The sequence below is a fragment of the Pipistrellus hanaki genome (assembly GCF_964339955.1).
Source record: "Pipistrellus hanaki genome assembly, chromosome: 8".
Lineage (NCBI taxonomy): Eukaryota > Metazoa > Chordata > Mammalia > Chiroptera > Vespertilionidae > Pipistrellus > Pipistrellus hanaki.
Window position 1 is genome coordinate 77,953,549 of NC_140510.1, and position 27,008 is coordinate 77,980,556.

At 43.8% G+C, this 27,008-nt stretch overlaps 1 protein-coding gene across 3 annotated transcripts in view; it reads right to left on the minus strand.

The window, feature by feature from the left end:
• The window catches only part of KLF7 (KLF transcription factor 7), a 92,805-nt gene that overhangs the window by 40,397 nt on the left and 25,400 nt on the right, over positions 1-27,008 (minus strand). Inside the window, exon 2 of one of the 3 annotated variants that reach the window (XM_084892489.1) lies at positions 3,248-3,676. In XM_084892489.1, coding sequence (XP_084748615.1) covers positions 3,248-3,676 — 429 coding nt within the window. Of the gene's footprint in view, positions 1-3,036; positions 3,677-27,008 lie in introns of all 3 variants that reach the window. The other 2 variants (XM_084892487.1, XM_084892488.1) reach the window with 2 other exon arrangements.

Consider the following 27,008-nt stretch of genomic DNA (forward strand, 5'->3'; position numbering starts at 1 on the left):
GTCATCACTAATCAATATCAATAGCAATAGTAACATCTACAACTAACCACCTGCTATCTATAATAATAAAAGCATAATATGCAAATCTACCAAATGGCCAAACAGCACAACAACCTTCAGGACAACCTCCCAGATGAAGCCAGGGCTGTGAGGGCCTACTCTTTTTTTTTTTTTTTTTTCTTTTTATTGTCTAAAGTTTTACACATGTCTCCTTTTTCCCCAATTGACACCTCCCAACCATTCCCACCCAGGCAAGCCCCCACCGCCCCAGTGTCTGTGTCCATTGGTTATGCTAATCTGCATGAATACAAGTCCTTTGGTTGATCTCTAACCCCCTCCCCCTACCATTTCTCTCTAAATCGATCCATTCTTGTTCATCAAATTATGTTGATCATTATATCCCACATATGAATGAGATCATGTGATATTTATCTTTCTCCAACTGGCTTATTTCGCTTAGCATAATGCTCTCCAGCTCCATCCATGTTGTAGAAACCATAAAAATCCTACAAGACTTCATAGGCAGCAAAATAGCAGACATTTGTCACAGCAATATCTTTACAGACACAGGTCCCAGGGCAATGGAGACTAAGGAAAAAATAAACAAATGGGATTATATCAAAATGAAGGCCTACTGTTGCACAAATTTCATGCATCGGGCCTCTGGTCTTTTAATAAGCTTTTACAAGTATTTTGCATATAGTTTCTCATTTAATCTTCAAAGCAATCTAGGAGGTGAACACAGCTGTCCCTGTCATACAGATAAAGAAGATGCGACTCAGTGAAGATAAATAACTTATCCAGGTCATAAATCCAGGAAGTGGTAGAGCCAGAGCTCAAACCCAAGTCTACCTGCCTACAAAGCCCTGTTCTCAGCCATTCTGCTCCACTGCCTTTCCAATAATGCATGGCGTCTCCCTGCACGACTTCCCAATGTGGAGGAGTCCACCACATACCCCACGTAAGTGGACATAGGTGCTGGGGAACATCGTGAGCTCCACCTTGATGATCACCGAGTACATAATGCCCCCCAAACAAAGCACCAAATACCACAACACTCCAGGGAACTGTCCTTTTGGGAAGAAGGGATTAAAAAAAAGGGAAAAATGCTCTGGGCTCCCTCTCCCTCAGACGGAATCTCTGCTTCCCTGGGGCTGTCCAGCCACCACTCGAGATAGGACATAGCCTGTCTTAGTGTCAATCGTTCAGAAATGTGTCCACCAGCATGCACTCCACACCCCAAACAAAACCGGACATCCTCACCTCATCCTGCCTCCTCTAGTTTCCTGTGGGGAGCGGGAGATGAGTCACTACTGAAGTCTGGAACACTGCAATGTCTTGTCATTGCTTCACTCATTGAACTTGAGAAGGAAACGACCTTCAGGACAGTATCGGGGAGAAATGACGCTGACAATAGGAAGCCTTCTCCTCGGTGTATGTGGAGTGGAGAACTTGAACCCAAACTCTGACGGGCAACCGTGACTGGGACTCTGTACCTGAGTTCCCAGGGCTCAGAAGTTATGTTAGGAGACCTTCCCATGAACCAAGCAAGAGCCACGGGGGATTAAGCACAGAACTGGAGGGGTGCATGCCCAAGTCCAGTGCTGAGAGAAAGCAATGTCAGCCCCCTCCTGCTCCCGTGGGAATACTGCAAGTCCGTGATTCAAAACAGTGACTTCTGGCCACCTCATACATCTCTGTTCAGGAAAGTTCCTCCGAACTAAACAAAGGCATTCCACAGGCCCCGGGGCAGTAGAGCTGGCAGGGGCTTTAAGAGCCAGATTATATGACAGCTGTGGACAACGAGGCCCATGAGGTGACGGGACCCATTCGAGGACACTGAGCCAGTACGTGGCAGAGTTAGAACTAGAACCCAGGTTTTCTGCTTTTCCAGCCAATGAACTTGGCGCGGCACACCCCCTTGGTGGCACAGTCCACACACCAGCCAAGAGCACCGGGAAGACAAGCAGTGAGCCCCAAAAGAACTCTTGCCAGACTCCTCCTATCTTAGGTTTATCACCCGCTTCTCTCTTACAGTACTTAAATTCTGTTGTTAGATGTGTGGAGGCTTCCCTGTTCAGCTTATACTGTGCAAGCCCGTAGGCAAAGACCATACAGGCAACACGCTCCCAGGAACTCATGTAAAAGCCACCAACAACAGTCATTGCTCCGAGGATGCTACCACCGAGAAGAGAAGCCAGCCGTAAGCTTCCCTCTCAGAGCAGAGAACAAAGACCGGTTCCAAGGGAAACGCGGATGTCAGCTTTTCCTCTGTAAATCCCGCTCTTCCACAGGCCCCCATTTGCTCCGAAGATCAATCCGATGCCTGGGAGTCCCTACACGCGTCCCGAGGAAAACACAGAGTCCCCACCCGCCCCCCACCACACACACGGCAATGCAATCACTCCAGCAACTCCTCAGTAACAAGCTCATTAAAAAGCCATTCCGCCATCTCGCCATAAAGCATGCGCCAGAGAACAATGCGAAAGAGGAGATGCCAATTAATTATAGAATGATCGCGTCTAATGAACTCTGAAACCCTCCTGCTGTTGGTGACTTTGATGAAAAATCAGGGATGCTGGGGGAAAGAGGGAAAGGGGACACGCCGGCCTGCTTGTTTAACTGTGAATTCTTTTCCAATGCACCTCCTCAGATGCTGGGGCTGATCAGCCTGCAGAACTACACTCACAACACAATGGCAAGTGTCAGAGAGTGACAGGCGCACGTGTCACGGAGGGCTGTGAGTCACTACCCGCTCCGGCATCCTGGGGACGGCTGGATCCTATGCTGCGGTTGGCCTGGCCTCTGAACGGGTCTCCCAGCCCGAGAGGGACACGCCCAGGTGCTGTGTGTGCCCAGGATATCTGCAGATCTCCAGGCAGCAAGGGAGTCATGTGCGTCCCCACCCGGGCCCCCCCGCCTCTCTGTCACCTCCCAGTTGGCAGCGGTGCCACTTCTTGGAGCAGAGAGAAGCCCTTCCCACCGGGAGGCTAAGGGAGGAGAGAGAAGCAGCCACGTGCGGCCGACTTGTACCACTACCTGTGTGAGTCCTCTGGTGGGCCTTTAGGTGGGAGCTCTTTGTGTACACTTTCCGGCACCCGTTAAACTGGCAGCGGTGGACCCTCTTCTTGTTTTCGGGGCACGCCTCGGCCCCCGCCCCGCCTTGTTCGCTGTCGCTCTGGCTCTGTCCACTCTTAACCGTCCCGGCCGCCGCCACGGCCGCCGCCGCCGTGGCCACCCCTCCCACCTTCACGGAGCCGAGCGCAGCCTTCTTGGCCACCAGTTTCAACGTCACCGTGCCATCCACGGCCGAGAGGGTCTGTGAGGTTTTGACCAGATGGCGGCTGAGCTCGGGGGACGACGGGGGTGTTAATGAGGTCACTGCGTTGAGCTGGGCCTGGTTGACGGCCGTGTAGCTGTCCAGGGAAGAGCTGGTGGGCTGGAGGCTGAGGCAGGTCTCCGAGAGCAACTTGTCCCGAGAGAGCAGAATGTCCACGGCCGAGCTCTTCTCGCAGATGGCCGCCTCCACGGGGAGCAGCAGGGGGTCCAGGCGCCGGAAGCTCTCCTCGATGCACGGGGGAGGAGAAGCCCGCAGGAAACAGTCCAGGTCCTCGCCGAAGGTCTCCGAGATCCTCCTGGGCTCCGTCTGCAGGTAGCGCTCCAATTCAAGGCATGTCTGCAGGAGGGGGGAGAGAAACAGCTATCAGAGGCAAAGAACACCAGGAGGCCACATGTTGACAGGCACGGACAGTCAGGAAGACACGGACAACGGCTTCATGGCTCGGATGTGAAATTCTCCCACGGAAAGGTATGACCTTGTTATCCACTCCCTGAGTGCTCCTGACGGGTTCATAAGGTCACATTCTATGAGTTCAACTAGAACTGATGGGAAGCGAGGGTCCCAGAAGGGCCATATCACACCATCAAGATCTCAGAGAACATTCAATGTCAAAATGGCCTCCTGCCCCACCATCCAACTCAGCAGATGAGAGCCTCCCTAGGAGTTCCCATCTGAACACAAAGCAACGGAATCAGGCAAGGTTTTCATACCAAGACAAGACTCCCCACAGTGCAACTTCCTTTCTCAACCAGCTGGGCGAATCACAAAACTAAGCCCGTTTCCAACTTGCTCTTGAAGAACAATGCGTGTCCATCCAAACTAAGCGGTGACCTAAGGCACACGTAGCCCACATCAAGGCCTGCCTGGAGCATGGATTGCCTAACCATCAGGAATGTTCTAAAAGAAGGCCTTTATAACTTTTTTTTAAAATTAATTTCTTTATTGATTAAGGTATCACATATTTGTTCTCAACCCCCCATTCCAATCTACCTCCACCCCCACTCATGCCTCCACCCCCTATTGTCCTTGACCACTGGTTAGGCTCATATGTGTGCACATAAGTCCTTTGGTTGATCTCTCCCTTTGTACAAGTCAAAACCCTGTGTTTACAGTAAGTTATTAAAAATACAATTGCTACCTACTCTGTAGCAAGGAGCACGAGTCCATTACCATGGGTTAACATCTCTATGAGATAAAAATAAGTTCAAACACAGCTATTTGACATGATAAAACCCAATCTAATTCAACATAAGGCTTCCACCTGGGAGAGAAAAGGGGATGAGAAGTCCCGAGTCTCAAAGTCTGCCAGAATCTTGTACAAAACCATGGTGCTAACTTACACCAGTTCAATTTGTTCTAACTCCTGGACTTCAACAAAGAAATACCGACAGCAAATTTAAAAATGTGCCTCCACAGAGCTTCTCTGTTTTCAACCCATGTTCTGATTCTAGGGCTTTTATTCTGTTAAGAATATGTTTTAATGATATACCTAGCTGTGTTGTATCTGTCAGAGATTTTACTGTGGTGACATTTCAAAGGATTGGTTTTGTAACCAACCTCTGGTAAAACTCTGCATTACTGAATAAGAAACACAGATTTTTAGCTATGATTCACCTCTGGGTCCCACTACTGGTTTTTAATCGTATAAACCAACGACTGGTTCCAGCCTTCATTCAACACTCATGTCACAAGTGTTCATTCAACTACAAGTGTCCACAGCAAGGTGCGAGGTTCTCTGTGTGTTAGAATGAGACAGTAGTAGGTCCATGTGATGCAGGGACAGAATAAACAATCCCAAGCTAAAAATGACATGAGTTTACAAAGCAAGGTGATAGCAAGTAACATATTAATAAAGTGTGGTGATGAGTTCTTAGGGGACGAATGGGCAAGGAATGCTACACTCTATAATGTGGAGGTATTAATCAAGGAAAGCTTATTGGAGAAGTAACTTTTGATTCTATTTTATTTATTAAGTAATAGCTCTTGCCAAGTAGCTTCCAACCACTTTATATCTGAAAACAGCACTTCCACCTTCTCAGGCTAGAAATCTGCATTATCCTCACTTGCCCCTTTTCTGAATTCCATGTCTCAGAAATTGCTCTTTCCTTTTTCTATCTCATTACTGGAAATTATAGCTTTATTCTCTCCAGTAGTAAAGCCCTCAGTGTTAGCTCCAGTCAGTTCACTTCTGAATTAAAAGATCTTACTCCTGAAAGCTCCCCTTCTCTTTGCAAGCCATCACCTCCCAAGCACAGCGTCTGGCACTCGACAGGTACATGACGACTAGCAAACATAAAATCAACTTTACTTTAGTCATGCTACTTTACTCTGATCTACACAAAACCATCTGCTGACATCCTATCCTGGGCCCTGCTGGCGCTAGCAATCCTAGGAATGGTCACCAGTGAATGAATGTGTTCTGGGACAACTGTAGTGCTTCTTCAGCTCTGCCCAAAGGGCAGGACCAGACCTTTGAGACACAGTATCTTCCAGGTAAAAATCGGCTGAATCCTGGGTTATAAGTGGTACTTGAGGCAGTTCCCTGCCTCACACACTCCCCCAGTCACCACTGTCTATAGATAGAGCTTTTGTATGCCATGTGCTCTTAATATACTTTGTAGCTCAACTATTTGAAAGTCACTAAGAATTGCTGTGATTGTTAGAAAGCTCGTTATCTCTTGGTGTTCAGACTTCTGAGGAACTGAGATATTCTCCACACATTTACATATTCTTCTGGGAGGATTTAAAAATAACCTATCTGCCCTAGCTGGTTTGGCTCCGTGGATAGAGTGCTGGCCTGGGGACTGAAGGGTCCAGGGTTCAATTCCAGTCAAGGGTACATGCCTGGGTTGTGGGCTCGATCCCCAGTAAGGGGCATGAAGGAGGCAGCCAATCAGTGATTCTCTCTCATCATTGATGTTTCTCTCTCTCCCTCTCCCTTCCTCTATGAAATAAATAAAAATATATTTAAAAAATAATAATAAACTATCCAGTATGGCATAGTTTGAGTCCCAGGTGAATATGAGTCACACTAATGATCTCAGTATAAAGGAAAATCTGGACCACTTATAAGAGGCTGTCACTTGTAATCCTAATACAGGACATTCTTATTCCATCTAAGAATTATAAAAGCATGAGTAACCATTAGGGTATACTGATAGGCCTATGAAATCACTGTGGAATAATGTTTGTCTTGAGAAATCTACTTCTTGTAATATCTGCTAAAGATAAAGCTTAGACAGAGAAGAAGATTTGTCAATCATAAACCCATCAAAAAATGTTGGAAATGGAAATGTTAAGAATGAGGAGGGTCTTAATTTTAGATTATTTCTAAGCCAATGAAAAAATTTGTCTCCAATATTCTTTTTTAATTATCATAAGAACTCCCTTAAGAAATGCCTATGATGTTTAATTAGAATTTTAGGCATCATTATTTATACACAGATTTTAATACACCCACATAGAAATAAATGTGTATATACATATATGAGTCTATATACTATATTGTCTAAGGTAGGGGTGTCGAACTCAATCAGAGAAGGGGCCAAAATCTAAAATCCAGCCTAAATCGCGGGCTGAATGGTTTACTGAACAGTCATAAACTGACAATGTCATAAACTGACAGTGGAGTGCAGTGATGACAGCGTGGTGCGGGCCACATGGCCCGAGGGCCTTGTGTTTGACACATGTGGTCTAAGGGAAGAATCTACAAGCAAAGACACTCCACAAGCAATGAGAACACCTGGCACCGTGATCTTGGTTTTTAAATATCATTATCCAATAAAGGAAGCAGGACTCCTTGGAGAAATAGTTGATTCAAAGTCTGGGACAAAGACTAGGAAAGATGAGCCTAGACTATCTTTTGGTACCAGAAAGTAAGGAAGTGCTCTTTAAATGATGGAGGTATGTCAAAGCCACTCGGGAGCCAGCTTGAAGGATCTCTGAATGGCCAATTCTGGACACTTTGAACAACAAAAATGAATGATGGCAATAATGGATGCTAACCCATGGAATAAAATGAATATCTATGAGTCCATGGTGATATAAATAAATAACTGGATAAATAAACAGATAAAGAAGGGCCAGCTCCTTGTTACAGTAAAATTACAATTAATAAACATAGAAGGGAGGATGGAAATAGAAAAATCTTCATTAGGCAAATGACAACGTAATAATGACTATAGGCAGGAATCAACAATGGATGTTAAAATTGGAAGTATAATGAGAAACAAGGTATTTGCCTCCTCTCAAAATGTATCCCCCAACAAATTATGAATTACAAAGACAAAAAATAATTTTACAGTAGAGAAACCTGGCATGTACCACCTTCACCCTATGGTCAACATTGGCAGCACTAGTACTAAGAAACATTTATATCATGCACCCTAATATGATAGGCCGACAAGGGCACAATGTTTCCCTGTGTCCTTCCTGCTAAAAATAAATAACCTCAACCTAATCATGAGAAAACATCAGACCAATCCAAACTGAGGGGCATTTTACAAAGTAACTCGCCAGTATTCTTTAGAAGAACCAAGGTCATGCGAACAAGGGAAGACTGAGAAGCTGTCACAGACTGAAGGAGACTGGGGAGATATACATAACAACTAACTGCAATGGATCCTGGCCTGGATCCTGGATTTTGAAAAGGACGTTGGTGTGGAAAATACATATTTCAAATAAAGTGTATAGATGAGTTAATGGTATCATATCAATGTCAATTTCTTGGTTCTGATCATTGTGCTTTGGTTATGTAACATGAGGGGAAGCTGAGCAAAGTGTAGATGGGAACTATATGCATTATTTTTTTGCAACTTTTCTGTAAGTCTAAATGATTTTGAAAGAGAGAGAAAGGAAGAAAACAACCCAACAGCAAACTAGAAGCATCTCCAGATTGTAAATTTGGATATAGAATTCAAATGTTTGTCTACCAAAACCAACACTCTAAGCAAACTCCAAATCGGACTTGGCATATCTTAATGACAAATTATGTATGTCTAGTACCTCACCTTGGAGAAATTAAGCTTCCCTCAGCCTCACCTAACAATACAACTAAATGCTTGAGCCACTGGCTCCATCTTCACCCCCTCAAAATCCTTTAGAGTCAGCAATGGGAAGGAAATGTGCCCAGTACGAAGTGACCTTCTCAGTGAATCACAGATGAGCTTCGTGAAAGCTTTCTGATACCTTAACTTTGAAATGCATGGTTTCTTCTCCCAGTTTCCTAACAAATAGCACATGAAATTGGTTTTGAAATGATCATCCTGAAATCTTTTTAAATACCTTCTCCATTTTGTTCAGAGCCTTATTACTAGTTGAATTGCTTATTAAAAGAGAAAATTCCTCTTTCCAACCCCCCACTAACCCATCTTTATTATTTTCAACAATAAAGATAATTTTTTTAAAGAGATAATCCAAGACCTAGGTGTTTTTTGTTTGTTTGTTTGTTTGTTTTAAAGTTCAAACCTATTACTGTCAGGCCTACTACTTCCATGATAGGTTTCAATGTCAGAAGTTGATGGAGAACAGGATATCCCAAGTCTTGTAGCACAAATTATCAATAAGTTCATCAAAATCTCCTTGCTGTTGGCAAAAGGTGGTTATTGTCACGGAATCAACAGATATGTAAGAAATTTGGTTATATATGGGGCATGATGATGCCAAGACTACCAAAATAACTTTTGTTCAACCTGTCCTTATCTCATCATAAATTACTTATTACTGAAACTTGCCAGTCAGGATTACAAACATCCCTAGGCACGTTTGTCATTTCCCCTATAACTCTCCTGAAAGGGTATCCTTCGCCTATTTTCCTTTACTTTCTGTTATGCCCACATGCTTGGCACAATCTTTCATCTTCCCTCCCACTAATCATTTTCATTCCGAGTTCAAGATAAAGTCTATTTCTTGCGAGAAGCCTGGTCTAGGAAAAAAATGGAGTTAAGAAAATACGCTGACTGCCAAGTGTTGAAAGCCACTCCTCTTCAATCTTGAACAAATAAACAGTATCTCCAAAATGAACCTAAGAGCCCATAAACTGGCGATATGGCAGGTTTATTAAGAGCATGATCTCCTTAAAGCAATGATCTTAACGACAAATTACGTATGTCTAGTAACTCACCTTGGAGAAATGAGGCTTCCCTCAGCCTCACCTAACAATACAGCTAATAGTAAAAACACGTGAGTTCTCAAACAGTATAAACAATCATTTAGAGCTAAATTTGTACCTGTGTTATTTCGAATGGCAGAGCTGTCTGAAGTGGCATAGAGTGTAAGAGTAAGAACTTTATGGGGGGGGGGGGGGGAATGAGCTGGAATCACCTCATGACCCATTCCATCACCACCACTGTAATTATATCTATGTTTGTTGGGCAGACTCTAATCCAGGTTCCTCAATGCTATCCCTTTAAAACCAAGTGCTTAGCCCTAGTCTGTTTGGCTCAGTGGATAAAGAGTCGGCCTGCGAACTGAAGGGTCCCAAGTTCAACTCCGGCCAAGGGCACATGCCCTGGTTGAGGGCTTGATCCCCAGTGGGGGTCGAGCAGGAGGCAGCTAATCAATGATTCTCATAATTTCTCTCTCTCTCTCTCTCTCTCTCTCTCTCTCTCTCTCTCTCTCTCTCTCTCTCTCCTTCTCCCTCTCCCTCTCCCTCTCTCCCCTCTTCCTTCCTCTCTGAAATTAATAAAATAAACATATTTAAAAATAAATAAATAAATAAAACCAAGTGCTTAGAACACAAAATGTTCTACGTTTTAATTTCTGTGTCTTTTCATTTTATCAGAAGACAAAGTCGTTGGAAAAAATTCTAGGTTTAATTTCTGTGTCTTTTCATTTTATCAGAAGATAAAGTCACTGGTTTAATATTTTTGCCACCACTCAAACTCAATAACACGGCCCGAAGTATTTGGATCCATGTATACTTGAGTTGGTGAGTCAAAAAATAAATAAATAAAAGAAATTACATTTTGCTAATGTTTCCCCTTGCCCCAGAACACTACAGAGCCTTTGATATAAAATGCCACCCTGTTTGTAATCAATTATTAGTCATTTGTGCTTCCTTTAGCCAGCTGCCCTTAATCCCAAATATTTCACCTATTTCAGTCACTTAAAATACCCAAGAGTTAAAAGTGCAAAGAGAAAACAAACTGGAGAAAGAACACTGATGTAAATTGATGGGGAAATACAGCTTCTAATTCAGGGAAATTTTCAAAGTCATACTTCTTCTGAAATGAGACCTTAACCTGGTGATGATGATGGCAATATTGATGATGTTAAAGATGCTTTTCCCAGTGAAGAAGGGGTGGACTTGGGTTCCCAGAAAGAACGCTCACCCTAGTAACTGTACACACAGGTGAACTACTGCACTTGGCAGCCCATGGGAGCCCCTTCCCGACATTCATTATGTGTGTTTTTGTCACGTGCTATTAACCATGGTGCCCTGGTCCCCAAAGAGCATGAGGCACAGAAACAGGGAGATGAATCTCTCATCTTTCTCCTGGGAGTGTCCCAAAGCTCAATTACTCTTTTATGCTTTGAAATCTTCATGTACATCCCAGAGTGAAAATTTCAACTGACACAAACAAACTACGGGTAGTAGGTGGTTGGGGCTCCTTTTTAAAAGTGATCTTCTAAAATACTCATCCTTTTCTAACGTAAAATCTTTCATTTCTTTGACCCCTGACACCGACGTGGAAACCTCTGTAAGGCTGTGAAGATTGACATTTATGGGAACTGTATGATTTAATTTCCCTCCCGAGGATGATATGATGTAATGGTTCTGACACATTTCTAGTCTTTTAAAATTAGATCCCATTTGAAAGATGGGAAATGAAGTAAAATACATGGCCAGAGAGTTCTGGTACCATTTTCTCAAGGGTTGCAGGAGGGGAGAGAAGCCCTTATGATTAAAAAACTCAGGAAGCCCATGAGAGAACCTCAGACACCAGGCACTTAAACTTTGCTGCCCATCTTCCGAGGTTTCGACGTTTCAAAACAGGTTTGAGAAGGAGAATCTAACACTGAACCTAATCCAGGGCAGGGAGCATATATGAACCAATGACAACAATCAGCCTTGTAAGCTCTAGAAAGTGAGGCTTATAAAATTTTCAAATAATTATTTTCTTTTTCTTGGCTTCCGTTGCCAAAGAATGTTAGGGTGGAAGGTTAGGAGAGAATGGATTCAGTCTAGAAAATGTGGGTAAGCAAGTATATGGGATAAGTGGAAATCTCTTGCTGCATTTCTTAGCTATTAAGTTAAAAAAAAAAAAAAAAAAAAAACACGCAACATCGACAGCACACCCCAGAGTGCAGCACGATTCCACGTCGCTCAGAACTGCTGCGCTCTGCACAATAACCACAGTGCTGGAGCCGCACAGGACCGCATTCCTGTCCGCCGCTGCTCACACCAACCGGCACCTGGAGCTGAAACCCGATCAAATATTCTTCTCTAGTCATCTGTCAATTCTGAGAGACAGTGCCGTGAAAATTAACTGAGTTCTGAATAATGGTGAGCGTTAGGGAATTTCTACTGAAGCCTCTTCGTGGTTTCTCCTCCCCAAATTATTCCAACATAATGGGAAATATTTGTTCGTATATTCAGGGTGTCCCCCCAAAATGTATGCACACTATGAAGGTAGTGTTTATTAAAATACATTTCATTTTCTTTTCTTTTTTTTACTTTATTTTTTAGCTTTTTTTACTGTCTAAAGTTTTATATATGTCTCCTTTTTCACTACTCGACTCCCCCTCCCCTAGGCATTCCCACCCTGGGCAAGCTCCCACAAGACCCTGTGTCCATTGGTTATGCTCATACACATGCATACAAGTCCTTTGGTTGCTCTCTTACCCCTCTCTCCCCTTCCATTTGTCTCTGGATCTATTCTTGTTCATCAAATTATGTTGATCAGTATATCCCACATATTTATCTTTCTCCAACTGGCTTATTTCGCTTAGCATAATGCTCTCCAGTTACATACATGCTGTTGCAAATGATGAAAGTTCCTTTTTTTTTTTTTTTTTAAATAGCGGTATAATATTCCATTGTGTAAATGTACCACAGTTTTTGGATCCAATCATCTGCTGATGGGCACTTAAGTTCTTTCCAAATCCTAGCTATTGTAAACTGTGCTGCTATGAACATAGGGGTACATATATCCTTTCTGATTGCTGTTTCTGCTTTCTTAGGATATAGTCCTAGAAGTGGGGTTACTGGGTCAAATGGGAGTTCCATTTTAACTTTTTGAGGAAACTCCATACTGTCTTCCACAGTAACTGCACCAGTCTGCATTCCCACCAGCAGTGTACGAGAGTTCCTTTTTCTCCACATCCTCACCTGCACTTGTCGTTTGTTGATTTGTTGATGCTAGCCATTCTGACAGGTGTGAGATGGCATCTCATTGTTTTGATGTGCATGTTGGATGATTAGTGACTTTGAGCATGTTTTCATATGTCTCTTGGCCTTCTATATGTCCTCTTTTGAAAAGTGTCTATTGAGGTCCCTTTTCCCATTTTTTGATTGGATAGTTTATTTTCCTTTTGTTAAACTGCACGAGTTCTCTGTAAATTTTGGAGATTAAGCCCTTATCTGAAATATCATTGCCAGATTTGTTCTCCCATGCAGTGGCTTTTTTATTGTTTTGTTGATGGCTTCTTTTGCTGTGCAGCAGCTTTTTATTTTGATGTACTCCCATTTGTTTATTTTCTCCTTAGTCTCCATTGCCCTGGGAGCTGTATCTGTAAAGATATTGCTATGACATATGTCTGCTATTTTGCTGCCTAAGGAGTCTTGTAGGATTTTTATGGTTTCCCATCTTACATTTATGTCCTTTAGCCATTTTGAGTTTGTTTTTGCGTATTGTGTAAGTTGGTGATCTAGTTGGTTTTTTGGGGGTTTTTTTTTTTTGCATGTATCTAAATTTCCCACACCATTTATTGAAGAGACTGTCTTGACTCCATTGTATGCTCTTGCCTCCTTTGTCAAATGTTACTTGAGCATGATAGCTTGGGTCGATTTTTGGGTTCTCTGTTCTGTTCCATTGGTCCATATGTCTGTTCTTAGGCCAGTACTAGGCAGTTTTGAGAACCATAGCTTGGTAATATAGCTTGATATCTGGTATTGTGGTCCCTCCAACTTCATTCTTCTTTCTCAGAATTGCTGTGGCTATTCGATGTCTTTTTTTTATTATTATTATTCCAGATTAGTTTTTGGAGAGTTTGTTCTAGATCATTGAAGTATGCCGTTGGTATTTTAATAGGGGTTGCATTGAATCTGTAGATTGCTTTGGGTAGTATGGACGTTTTAATGAAGTTGATTCTACCAATCCATGCACATGGTAAGTTCTTCCATTTGTTTATGTCTTCCTCTATCTCTTTTTTCAACGTTCTCTAGTTTTCTGCATATAGGTTCTTTTACCTCCTTAGTTAAGTTTATTCTAAGGTATCTTAAATTTTTTTGGTGCAATGGTAAATAGGATATTTTTTCATTTCTCTTTCTGTGAGCTCATTGTTGGTGTATAAAAAGGCCATAGATTTCTGGGTGTTAATTTTGTATACTTCTACATTGTCAAATTCATTTATTAGGTCTAATAGTTTTTTATGGAGTCTTTGGTTTTTTTATGTATAGTATCATGTCACTGCGAATAAAGACAGTTTTACTTCTTCTTTCCAATTTGGGTGCCTTTTATTTCTTCTTCTTGTCTGATCTCTATGGCTAGCACTTCCAGTACTATATCAAACAGGAATGGTAAAAGTGAGCATCCCTGTCTTATTCTCATTCTCAGGGGGAATGAGTTTAGTTTTTGCCCATTAAGTATGATGTTGGCTGTAGGTTTGTCATATAAGGCTTTTATTATGTTGAGGCATGATCCCTTTATCCCCACTTTGCTGAGAGTTTTTATCAAGAAAGGATTTTGAAAAATACCTTTCATTTTTAATATGTAATTGAATCTGCAGCTATCAGCTATTAAAGTGTATAGGTGTTTAGGGACACCCTATACATTTTTCCTTGGGGAGGTGGGGAGGCAAGGAGACAAGATTAGAGGCCTGGGAAGAGGGTGATGTCTTTGAAATAGTGGCCTCAAAAAACCCCTTCACCTCCCAGGATGCCTTAGTTGCAGCACATAAAAGGAATCCCCAAAGAACTCAAATCTGAATTAAGTGTTAAGGTAAGTTTTAAAGGCATATAACCTGGGCAGAGAAGGTACCCAGGTCTCATGCTCCTTGAAAGAAGGCAATGGGTTCCTCCCACATTTCCAACTACTTGGAAAAGCATTGTCTTCCTTCACAGTGTCTGTGATCCTTAAAACAACCAGTCTCTGCATGAGACAAGATGGCCCATGAACTCAGAGGTCTCTGTATGTTGGTCCAGGGTTGTTTTTCCAGATGTTACTTTTCAGAACATACCAATTTGAAGTCTGTCACTCTGGCCTACAATTGCTGCACCTAACCTCCATCAGCCCTGAAGAAGAGTTGTTCACTGTTACTTGGCCAGTTACTTGACCTGAAACTAGATTCAATCTTCTGAGTGGTCAAGAGATGCCACTGCTCATGTACAGCTGGTTCACACACTTGGGTCCACTATGCCTTATGTCCCAACTAATCTTCTATTCATTCCAGTGGTGGGGAACCTTTTTCTGCAAAGGGCCATTTGAATATTTATAGCATCATTTGATTAATTGAATTCACTTAATATATTGTAAATGTACGTTGCTATGAAAAATGCTCCTCTACTTACTGAATTTCAAGTCCCGCCTGCGGTGGCCTTGGCAGGACCAGACCCAATGATTTCTCGGGCCGTATATGGCCCATGAGATGGACATTCCCCACCTGATTAGGTTGGACACACACCAGAGGAAATCCCATTTATTACTTTATAACTTGAAAATAAAAAGTTTCATTAGCTGTCCCTGCTTTGGTCATTACATTTTCATAGACCAAATTAAACTCATGCCTTAAGCGTCGGTGAAAAACCATCCTACACGAGAGCAAAGATCTAGGTCTGGGCAGAAAGTGAGGCTGCAGACAGAAAGCAATGTGGAAGAGACACTCCTAAAGGATAAACCCATCCCTGTGTATGAGGGTGCCAATCAGTCCTTGTCCTACCAAGTCGTGAGAACCCCGGGGACCTGGGAGAAGGCCTCCCCTCTGAGGAGTGATGGCTTCCCAAGAACAACAATGGCTGTGACAGTTTTCCAGTTTCACCATTAATTTTCCATAAAGAGCAGTTTTCATGGGAGCGCTGGTGTGTCAGGCAGGGCCTGATGCTTCAGAAACCTGTAATTATTCTTGGCTCCCCACCCCCCACAGCCTCTGCACCTGTGTCAGCTCAAGGCACCAGCTGGCCATGTCTTGCCTCCTGCCTCTTAAAAGAGTGGGGAGAGGGGGGCAGGGGACATTTCATTAAAAACCCAAACTCACGTTACTTACCACTTCTTCCAAAATGCAAAACAAAAACAATTTTAAACTCACAATCTCATCCCTGCCCTCGACAGGTCTTGCCAAAGGAAACAAACAAATATTAATTGGCTGGAGAGCCTTCATTCAAACAAAAATTACTGAAAACACAGGAACAGGGAAGGGTCTGACAAGAGGTGATTAATCCCGTTTTACAGCCTGCTCTTCCTCGCCCCCACCGGCTCCCGTTAACTTTGTACACACCCTCCCAGAACTCCCCGGGCCCTTTTGCACAGAGTGGCCAAGATGGGAACATGCCGAACCCATTACGTCATCTCTCCTTCCTCTCCTAAATCACTTGCTCAGCCTGGCTCAGGCTATTGGGATTTTTTTTTTTTTTTAAAGCCAACTCATTTCATTGACTCCCTTCTGAAACAATGTGATATCCTTCTCTGTTGGGTTAATTGTTAATTAATATATACCCGTACCTCCAACTCCACATAAAAATATATACACGTGCGCAATTGCTTTTATTACCCCAAGCACACCTGCACACACATGTACAATGTACACACACACACACACACACACACAAATGCACATGCACGCTGACAGTTTGAATTTACCGAGAGCAATAGTTTCCAACCCCAATGGGGTCCTCAGTGGCAGATGCAATTTAGTGGCTGGTGAACCCAGAGAATATTTTCAAAACAGGGAGTTTTTAGCTTCCACTATGGAATGTGAAGCACAATGGGGGTGGGGGTTGCTCAGAGGAATGTTTGTCCTACTCCCCAGGCTGTGTAAGATGGCAGCCAAAAAATAATGAAACCAAGACCGAGGCTGCTTTTCCTGACATGGATGTTTGTGCACTCACTTCATTTGAGGGATCTGGAATTTCCCAAAGTCTTGAAGATGGCTGTGTGGATGTGCTGCTGTGCGGCTAAGGAGAGACTGGTCCTAGTACAGAGGGGCGGGAGGGTGGGGGGGTAAGTTTATTGGCCCTGGAGCCAGACTGCCTGGGTCCAAACTCAGGCTACAAGACTTACTCAACCCCTCTGTGCCTCAGTGTCTTCACCTGTAAAATGCGATCTTAATACAACCAACCGTACAGGAGGGTGTGAGAGTTCAATCACTTGATATGCGTTAAGTGCTTGGAATAAGGCCTGCTATGCTCGCTGTGTATGTCGTAGCTAATATATAATGTGTAATTTTCATTACACATCCAAGAAAACAATAAGTATAAAGCAATGTATCAAGGGCAAAGAGGGAAAATAAACAGTACCAAATAATTGTCCAAGTAAAGTAAAGTTGTTGTATATAAAAGGTTTACTGAGTAAGGAACTCTGGCTCAGTGGCTTTCCTCCCTGGGATCGGGTTTTCTCATCGACCAGGCAAACGTGTTGAACTTTGAAGGGACCTGTGAGTCTGGAGTTCTATAATGCCGTGAAGTCAAAAAGCAAAGACTGAAAAGTGAGAGCAGCTCATTCAGACAGAACAAAAGAAACCGGCACATGGCTCGGGGGCCCAACTGGGTGGTGAGAGGAAGAGGCTGGAGACCTGGAAGAAGGTGGTCCATGGACCTCCCTCTGCACAGGGGCCTCCGGCCTCACTTATGAAGCCTAAGACACCCACTGATCCAAGTTAACAGGAGGCTTTAACACTAATTCTCGATTCATCGAGGATATCAGCCTTACCAGCAACTAAATGTAAATGTCACTATAATGTGGGCTCTTCAAAGACACCTAGACTTGTGGTCTGCCTCAAGCATGTGTCAGATGGATGATGGGTGGATGGATGGAGGCGGGAGAGTGGATGGATGGATGGAGCAGTGACCCAACAATCCAGTTGAAAAGCCACAGTGAGCACAATCCTAGTCAGGCAGGGGTTTAAGAGGATGATGAAAATAAAAAATTCTTTTACCAAAAGAACATTAGAAACAATATGTATACATTTACTATCAACATTTCTTGTAGGATACATCAGTATTTTAAGATTTATTATAAGCGATATTTATCTATTATCTCTTCAGTGTTTTTCATTTGAAAAAATATATAATGCTTACTATCTGGCACAGATCCAGTCTTACAAACTGAAAGGCACATTTAGGTTCATAAACGGCTAATGGGCAGCCGGAGAATTTCCCGAAGTACCGAAGACGGCTGTGTGGGTGCGCCACGTCAATCCCTATGTCGGAAGTAAAGGCCATTTCCTCGCCCTACAGAGTGACCGCCTCCCTCTGCCAGGTCCTCTGGCCCCCGGAAGCCCCCAGGAAGAGTAGCAATAAAGACAAGTGGACAAGTGTTATTTTCATCTCTCTAGGTCTTTATTGATTTTTAGAGAATAGGAAGGGAGAAAGAGAGAAACATTGATGAAGAGAAATATAGAGGGGGTGCCTCCAGCACAGCCTCCACTGGGGATTTAGCCCGCAACCTGGAATCGAACTGGTGACCTCTTGGTGCATGGGTTGATGCTCATCCACTGAGCAACACCAGCTGGGATCATCTCTCTTTTTAAAAAAAATATTTATTTTGTTGTTGTTGTTGTTGTTGTTTTTGTTTTGTTTTGTTTTTTACAGACTGGAAGGAAGAAGGTTAGAGTTAAAAACACCAATGAGAGAGAAACATTGATCAGCTGCCTCCTACACACGCCCTAATGGGGATGTGCCTGCAACCAAGGTACATGTCCATGACTGGAATCCAACCTGGGATCCTTCAGTCTGCAGACCAACACTCTATCCACTGAGCCAAACCGGTTAGGGCTCATCTCTCATTTCTTATTGGTGAAAAAAACTGAACTGGGAATAAGGTTCAATAGCCCCCTTTCCTACACCACCTCTCTCCTTCGCCACTAAACTACTAAACCCAAGCAGGAAGTTTACTTCATTCTCTGTAAAACGAGTGACCCACACTCTCAAGACCTCTTCCAGCTCAAAAGTCTTACAGATAATCCTTAAGTGACTTGTCGTCAGACTTACTTCCTTGCCATGGCAAATCAGACCCTCCGAGAGCTGGCCTTGGATTCTTCAACTCTTCCTCCTCTCCCACTCATACAAACCCACCAAGCCCCTCTCTCTCTCTCTGAGCCATAGTGCCTTGTGCTCCTGCATCCCAGAATGCAGATCCCAGTTCACTGCCTTCCTATTTCCTTTTCATCGGTTAAGTTTGGGCTTAATTGTCTTCAGTTCAGCATCCTTCTTTGATCTGTCTGGATAAATTAGCCTGAACATTCTATTCATTCTCTATCATATTACTTTCCTTTGCTTGCTTTTTAGTACTTACCAAGCCCTGGACAGAGCTAAATTATTTATTTGCCTGCATGTTTATTGTCTATGTTTCCCTGTCAGGGTGGAAGTTCCAGGAAAGGAGAGACTTAAGTACCCATGAATCCTCAGCAGGCAACACGGTGCCTGGAAAAGGCATCCAACACCTACTTAGCTGAATTAATAAATGGATCAACTGATCCATAAATCCTGGAACTCCAGAGAAGTTGTTACTCGGTCTCTCCACCAGGAAATGTATCCTAACGTGTCTTACTTCAGGAGGTCAAAAAAGGCTCAGTCATCATTTCTCCTCAGCTCAAGTTTTAGAATTGAGGATGCACTTGCTGATTCACACTCTTCAGACAGACGGGAGGAACATGGAGCCTCTTCTCAAGACAAAGGGATTATCCGGGACCTCGCATCTGCCCATTTCAAACAGATGCAAAGAGGGTGTTTCTTCTCAGCAGTCCCTGTTGCATCATACGCCCTCCTGAGTGTCAAGGAGATTAGCAAAGCCCACCCCTCTTCCGGCCTCCACATCAGGTGCTTATTAACCGGTCTCCCGAGGGAACAGATGAAAGATAAAGGCTCAACCCACTCTATATCATTTATGGCCATTTCCATCACCCAGATGAGCCTCCCTGAAAAGGCAACGCTAGCCACTGGCCTCAGAAGCACTTGAGGGTCCCTTCAGTTTGGTCCCCGATATTAGGATCCCTACATGCATCATCCCTCTAATGAAAAGCCCATTCAAATCCAAGTTCATCAAAAACTTGTCTTCTGTTCTCTGAAATAGCCACACACACACTCTACTTACAGAGGTGGGGTCCCTGAGAGTTCCTGTTTGGGCGCATTTGGGGGACTTTCCTATAAATTCCTAAACACAGCAGCATTTCTTTCCTCTGCACTCCCTTTAAGAATTTTACATAAAAAGACATCTCTGCTGAGAGGCGCTATTTATTTCACAGATACTGAACCTCACACGCTGCAACTGGAAGCGAGCCAAAATCCAATTAAGAGGGGATGGCGTTTGAACTAGGCAAGAGGGAAGGTGGAAATACTGAATAGAAGCTTTGCAGGCTCCGTGTGTATGTGTGTGTTCGTGTGAGTACGTATGTGTGTGGACATGTGCCTCTGACAAGTGAAATGTAGGTTCTTTGTAAGGAATTCCGGGTGCCTTTTTCTAAACCTGTCTCGGTCCCCACAGTCACAAAGCCGTTCTCTCTCCTGTTCATGAGCAGGGATCTGCCACGTGCCTGCTGGTAACGGTGGGGGAGAAAGGAAGAAAAGGTTTCCATCATGTAAAGAAAAGCAAAATTGTGCGCAGCTATTTCTGAGCCACGTTACAACAATGTATGTTTCAAATTGACAATGTGATCCAAGTTGCCAGGGATGAGTCAGGTGCCGAGGCCCCGGAGTTTGGATCCCAGTAGCTCTGGCTACTTAACCTTCAGTGACTCGGCTGATAGCGGGTGACATGCACTTTGAGGCACACCAGACGCTCGCTGAAGAAGAGACACTAATTTGAATCATCACTGCCATCCCCTCTCCCCTTTGTTCCTGTCTGAACCAATTTCCATACAGTTTCAAAGAAATCATCAGCCCGTGCAAAGGGGAAGTCCCCATGGAACAAGAACTACATTAGCAGCATGAGGGGGAAAATCTAATTTCCAATCCAGTTGCTTTGTTGTTTCAACCTCCAAAGAAGCTTGCTACATAGGCACGCCGTAAATTAAGATTTAAAGCACTGCCATGATTTAAAATTGGTGAAAACACTCACAGGGAAAAGGTGGTTCTTGGTACAAATCTCCTTACACCGTGGAGGTTGGGTCCACCCGAGCTGGTGGGTGGGCTGGATCTCTGAGGTCTCAATCATCTCGGCCACCATAACATTTTAGAACAGCACATACTCATTGAAACCAATGCACATGCGACTTAATAGTTTAGAGCAGTGAAAGGCAAACTCATTCGTCAACAGGGCCAAAAAGCAACAGTACAACAATTGAAATTTCTTTGAGAGCCACATTTTTTAAACTTAAATTTCTTCTAAAGCCGCTTCTTCAAAACAGACTCACCCAGGCCATGGTATTTTGTGGAAGAGCCACACTCAGGGGGCCAAAGAGCCGCACGTGGCTCACGAGCCGCAGTTTGCCGACCATGGGTTTAGGGTAAAAGAATCCTCAGCCTCAGGCAGGATCCACATGAAGAACTCTTAAACTACCTTGTTGAAAGACCTCTCTCAGATGTATTTTATTGGTTCAAATTAAGGATTCCTATTTGGCACAACAGGATATGCCAATGCGATTTCCTTGTGCCCTCACTTACTGGAATAAAACTCATGGCAAGACACCAGTGTGACTACATCATTAATTAACCTGAAGCACATACCGGAACATTGCTGCTAATAAAACTCCCCTATAAAGAAAACATGTTTTCTCTGCTGAGGATCCTGGAATGTGGGCCCCAGCAGAGCCAGCGCCTTAATTAAGGAGATATTTTGATGTGTCTAGATTTGAGATTGCCACAAAATTTGGCCTTATTTGGCTTGATCTTGAACAACTTGAGCTCTTGCATGTATTTTAGGGGAAAAGAAAATGACATCCACACTCTCAGGATTTGCAAACAGCTACGTGAGCGAAAAGAGCACTTCGGCTAAGGGACAGGGTGCTTTCTGTATCTGGACTTCTCTTACCGCAAAAGCCCACTCTGAGCGCTCCCCTCACACTCCACTCAACCAGAGCTCTCTGGAAGCCTTCCTCCCAGCTTCTCTAGAAAATAGGCTGACAGAATCAGGAACAAAGTGAACCGAAGCAGCCAGGTGAAACCTGGACTTTTCCAGTCCAAGCCATATGAAATGACATACTTTTTTTTTTTTTTTTTTTTACCAAGAATTCTGTTGTGAAAAGCTTCTGAAAATGCTCATCAGTATGTCAGTATGGGTCATGTAATCTCAGAATCCCCCTGCGAGACCAAGGAGGCTACAAGGATTAAAATCCTCATCCTATTTGTGGGGAACTCACCCTAGTATAGAAAATTGGGTTTTCTGCAGTTCTGTATTCATACTATCAATAATACCAGAAACGAACCACGTTTCCTGCCTACTAATGAAGCTTTTTCTGGCCCAACTCTGAACCTTCTACCAGAGTCTCAAAACATTCTAAAAATTCAACAAACTATCATCTCTCAGTAGCCTTGAAGGAACAGGATTCCTGACAAAGGCTCAAGATCTTCCCAAACTGGAAACACAGCAATCAGTCCCAAACTTCATTTCACAAGCTTTCCAACTACATATCTCTATGTAATTTCTCCCAGGGAGCCTGGGGCAAGTGCTCTTGGGTTAGCCAACACCCTTTATTAGGAGATTTCTGAGTTCTCCCTGGCTGTTCCATATCTTGTTGGATTTTTAGAAGTAAGTAGAATTTCAGTCATTCCAACCTGTCAACATCAAGTGTAATCACTGAGACAGAAATAAATAGAACTGGTGTTTTTGTTTTTGTTTTAAAGATAGGAACTGAGAAAATTTATAAGCACAGTGAAAATTTAACTTTATTTATTCATTGGATTAATGCCAAATATATGGAAACTAGAAGTGATATATTTTTTTAATATATTTTATTGATTTTTTACAGAGAGGAAGGGAGAGAGATAGAGAGCTAGAAACATCAATGAGAGAGAAACATCGACCAGCTGCCTCTTGCACACCCCTTACCGGGGATGTGCCCACAACCAATGTACATGCCCGTGACCGGAATTGAACCTGGGACCTTTCAGTCCGCAGACTGATGCTCTACCACTGAGCCAAACCGGTTTCGGCTAGAAGGGATATATTTTTTTAAGAAGCATGATTTGAATCTTTTATACAACATTTTTTAAATTTTCCTAACTTTAATAATCATAAAAATACCAATTTGATCAAACCAGATTCAATGTTCCTCCCCCTCCTCCCCCATGTTCTTCAGAGGAGTAGTGGTTCTTGGCTCATTTTCAACACCTGTATTATCAATTACTCATCGCTTTGTTCCAATTCAAATGGAAAATTCAGCTAAAAAAGGGACATGGAAGGAAGAGCAGTAACAAGAGGAAAAAGACAGGGAGAGCACAGCATGGAAACAGGTGAATTGTAAGCATCTCACGCCTGTGGAAAAATCCTGGATACAACAGCTGGCTCTTATCAGGTAACACACCTCCAACAAAGGGAATCCATCAAATTCTGGGCAGCCGATCAGCTCACGGGCAAAATTGACACTTAGCCCTGTTCTCTACATGGAGCATAAACATTAATTTTAAAGTGGTTTTGTCTATAATCATCTGGTAGTAACAACCGAAAAGGAGCGACGGCCAGTGTGTGCAGATTACTGTGATTCAGAAAGGTGTGGTGTGGAAGACCATCTTTGTTAAAAACTAAGCAATTAGGCATTCCTTAGCCAAAGTGATTCAACTCTGTCTAGTCCACCATCTTGGATAGTAAAGTCCTTCCACTTTGGGTACATGGGTATATAAAGTCAAAGGCAATGTGATGTCATGGAGACCGCACAGACCAACGTCAAGGGGACTTTTTACCAGCTCCTCCTATGTATTGGCTTTGTGGCCTTCCTCCAGCCACTTCCTCTTTGATCCTAGTTTCTTATGACCAAATCCTACTTGCCTAAGGGGAGCGAAGCATGAAAAGACAGAATTGACTACCCGGATCGCTCTGCTTATTATAGAAGTGCCATGCCTCCGGGTATCTGTTTCAGACTGCGGACTGCGGTTGCTGTCTATTCTCCAAGACACAAGGCCACATGGTTGTCCTTGTGGTAGACAGGAGGGTGATTTCCTCCAGACGTTCACAATGCCCTCCCTGATAAAACGAGGTTAGGATCCACAAACTCAAATTCCTACAGGGACTAGATAACATGCATGAGGAATGTGACAGTAGAGACTGGTGGGGTTGGTGAGAAACACATCCCACAGTTTTCCTATGACATTCCTTATGTGAGACATTCCAGCTGGAGGCAATCTTACATGACCCACACTGTCATTCGTCTTCTGCTCAGCTACGCTAGCCCAGTGCCGTCCAGTGTGGATCCCTGCTCTGAAGAAGGATCTCAAACAAGAAAGGGAAATTTGCAGGGATGGCACCACGAAATGTCAAGGAGGAGGAAGTGAGCGCACTAACAAATCTACAAGAGCCTGGAGGTTCTGACACCAAGTTTCAAACTTCCCCTGGGCTGAGCACACTGCCTGTCATAATCACGAGCTTCTCAATAAATACTTCCTAAGTGAATTTTTTAAGTATCTCAATTAGGAGCCACTATTACCTCTCACCGCACGCTCTTCTCTGTGGCAACTGGACCAGAGCAGTGGATTTGCCCCATAGGTAATGGCCAGGGAGAAAGAACTCTGTCAGGAGAATTCTGTTGGCCTTTCAGGGACAGGTACTGTGTCTTATACTTGTTTTCAATCCATGTAACAACTATTTACTGAGCTTCTTCTTTATATCAGACACTTTGCTTGACACTTCAGGGAATCCTGGGGCTCAGTGTCTGCCTATAAGTTGCATTGGCATATATATATATATATATGTGTGTGTGTGTGTGTGTGTGTGTGTGTGTGTGTGTGTGTGTGTATTTATGTATACACACACATACATGCCTATATCTATACTAACAAAAGCAAAACATAATATGCTAATTAGACCGGACATCCTCCCAAGACAAAGCCAGGGCTGCAGCCATGGATTGAGACAGCGGCTGTGGCTGTGAGGGAAGGATCCAGGCAGCTGTGGCTGAGAAGGCCTACTTTTGCACGAATTTCATGCATCAGGCTTCTAATACACACACACACACACACACACACACACACCCCACACACATACTCTCTCTCACACACACACACACACACATAGAGGGATAGAAATATAGCCAATGAAAAATAGCAGGGTATGTGTATAACTAATAACTAGAGTGAATAAAGTATTATGGCAACACACAGAAGGAGCCAACTCACTGCCCTGGACAGGTCCGTGAAGGCCATGTGAAGACATCACCTTTGGGCGAGGCTTTTGCCTGCTGGAGAAAGGGAGCAGTCACGTGCCAGAAAGAGCACCTGACATGAGCAGTGCTGTCCACACAGGAAAGCCCGGCTGTGTGCCTGGAAAGGTGGTGTTCTGCTGCACTGGACACATGTTACAGCGCACCAAGAAATGTGTCCCTGGGGCCCAAAAAACGCCAGCTATGTCTGGCTGACAATAATGTCGTTGGTTTGCTCTCCGCTCAGCTTTACAAATATACTTACTAAACAGAACTCACTTGTTTTTCTGGATAACAATAATAATAATTCAGGGGAAGATTAAGAGCTTAAAAGACACTAGTGAGGCCCAGGGGTCAGTTCATGTTGCCAAGTAATATACCTGAACCTGTGTGTTCTAGAAAATCATCTAAGGTACTTTCCTTTTCACATCTACTCTCCTAATTTAAAGCACACATACAACAAACTTAAAAATGATATAAATATAAATGAGATAACATGAGATTTTTTTTAAAAAGTAGGGAAAAAATATTACTCCCCCAAAAAAATCTTAGCTAAAACAATGCTACCACATCAAGCACAGAATTAAACCCGGTCCTGAGTTTCCTAGTAGCCAGGGCAAAAAGCTCAATGAATTAAGAAATTCTCACCATCAAATAAAAACAGTTCCTCAGAGATGGGGAGACCTGGGCACAACAGGTTTAAAGGAAAAAGAGGAGAAGGAAAAATCATAGAAGAGAAGAACAAAAGGAGGAAGGAAGGTGATTGAAAAAAAAAATATCTCCCACTTAAAAAAAAAAAAAAAAGTGAAATTCCCTCATTAAAAACAGTGCCTGGGTATGTCTCTCTCCTTCATAGCCTCTCTCTGTGGATGTCTCTCCGGCTTTCTAAGCAGAGGAAAAACCTCACTCAATCCTGTAGACATGCATTTACGACCACATTCTCCCGCCAATAACCCTCCGTGGCTCCTCAAGTGTGCGTGTCAAGCAATTGGATCTGGTTCTGAAGCTGCTGCTGCTGCTGCTCAGATGAACAGAGCTGAGCTCAGTGAGGGCTCCAGGGCAGAGCCAATTCATTAAGGACAAGATGTGCAGGCACACTGACCTTTGGAAACCCATCCCCGGTCGGTCGGAAGCTTCCAGATTCAAAACAAAAGCGCCAGGGCTGGAAAGAGAGCTGGAGGAAGCACACGGGAGCGCTGGGCCCATCCCCCCCACTCATTCCCGGCCACTGGGGGGGCTCATAAAACCAATAGAGCAGCATTAACTCTGCAACCTCACAAGAGAGAGGGCTCTGCCCTCTGCCTGGGTGGAGAGGGAGGACAGGGACAGGCAGGTTGGCTCCAAGGGAAATAGATGCTTCCTTAAAGTCTTAGCTCTGGGAAGGCCACTGCCCTGTGAGCTTACCCAGGGGAACCTGCTGTGATAACCTCCCGTAAAAGCCATGCCTCTGGTCGAGGCGTTGTCAGTGGAAGAAAAGTACAGCTCAACCAAGCAAGGTCTGGAGGGCAGAGACTGGTTGTTCATTGTGGACTTCCAAGAAGTCGTGCCAGGGGCTGACCCAAGGCAGACGTTTTAAAGACATAACGCAGATCTGGCACGATCACGGGTAGGCACAAGTATTCTGTTGTTGCGAATTGTCCCTCTGCTTTCCTGAGTCCCCCACCGTGGTACAAGTACCAAAATGAACGTCTGCGAGTGTTTTCACCAGAACAAGATACCAGTGCTATTGCTCTCTGCGGGAAGCCTGGCAATGAAACCACCACCCTAACCCTGTGACCGTTCTGATGTGCCTAGGTCTCCTCCCTCCCTCCCCTTCCAGCTGAGTCAAGGCTTCCCTCTTCTGGGTCCTATGACCCAAACCCATTGCTTCTATCACCACATCAGCACCACCAACACCCACACACACCCAGAAACAGCCAGGGGTTCGCTGCCTCTTGCCCTTCTTCTGAAGATATGTTGTGGTCTCTCTAGCATCCTGCCACCATCTCTCTGTGGTGCCAGTAGCTCC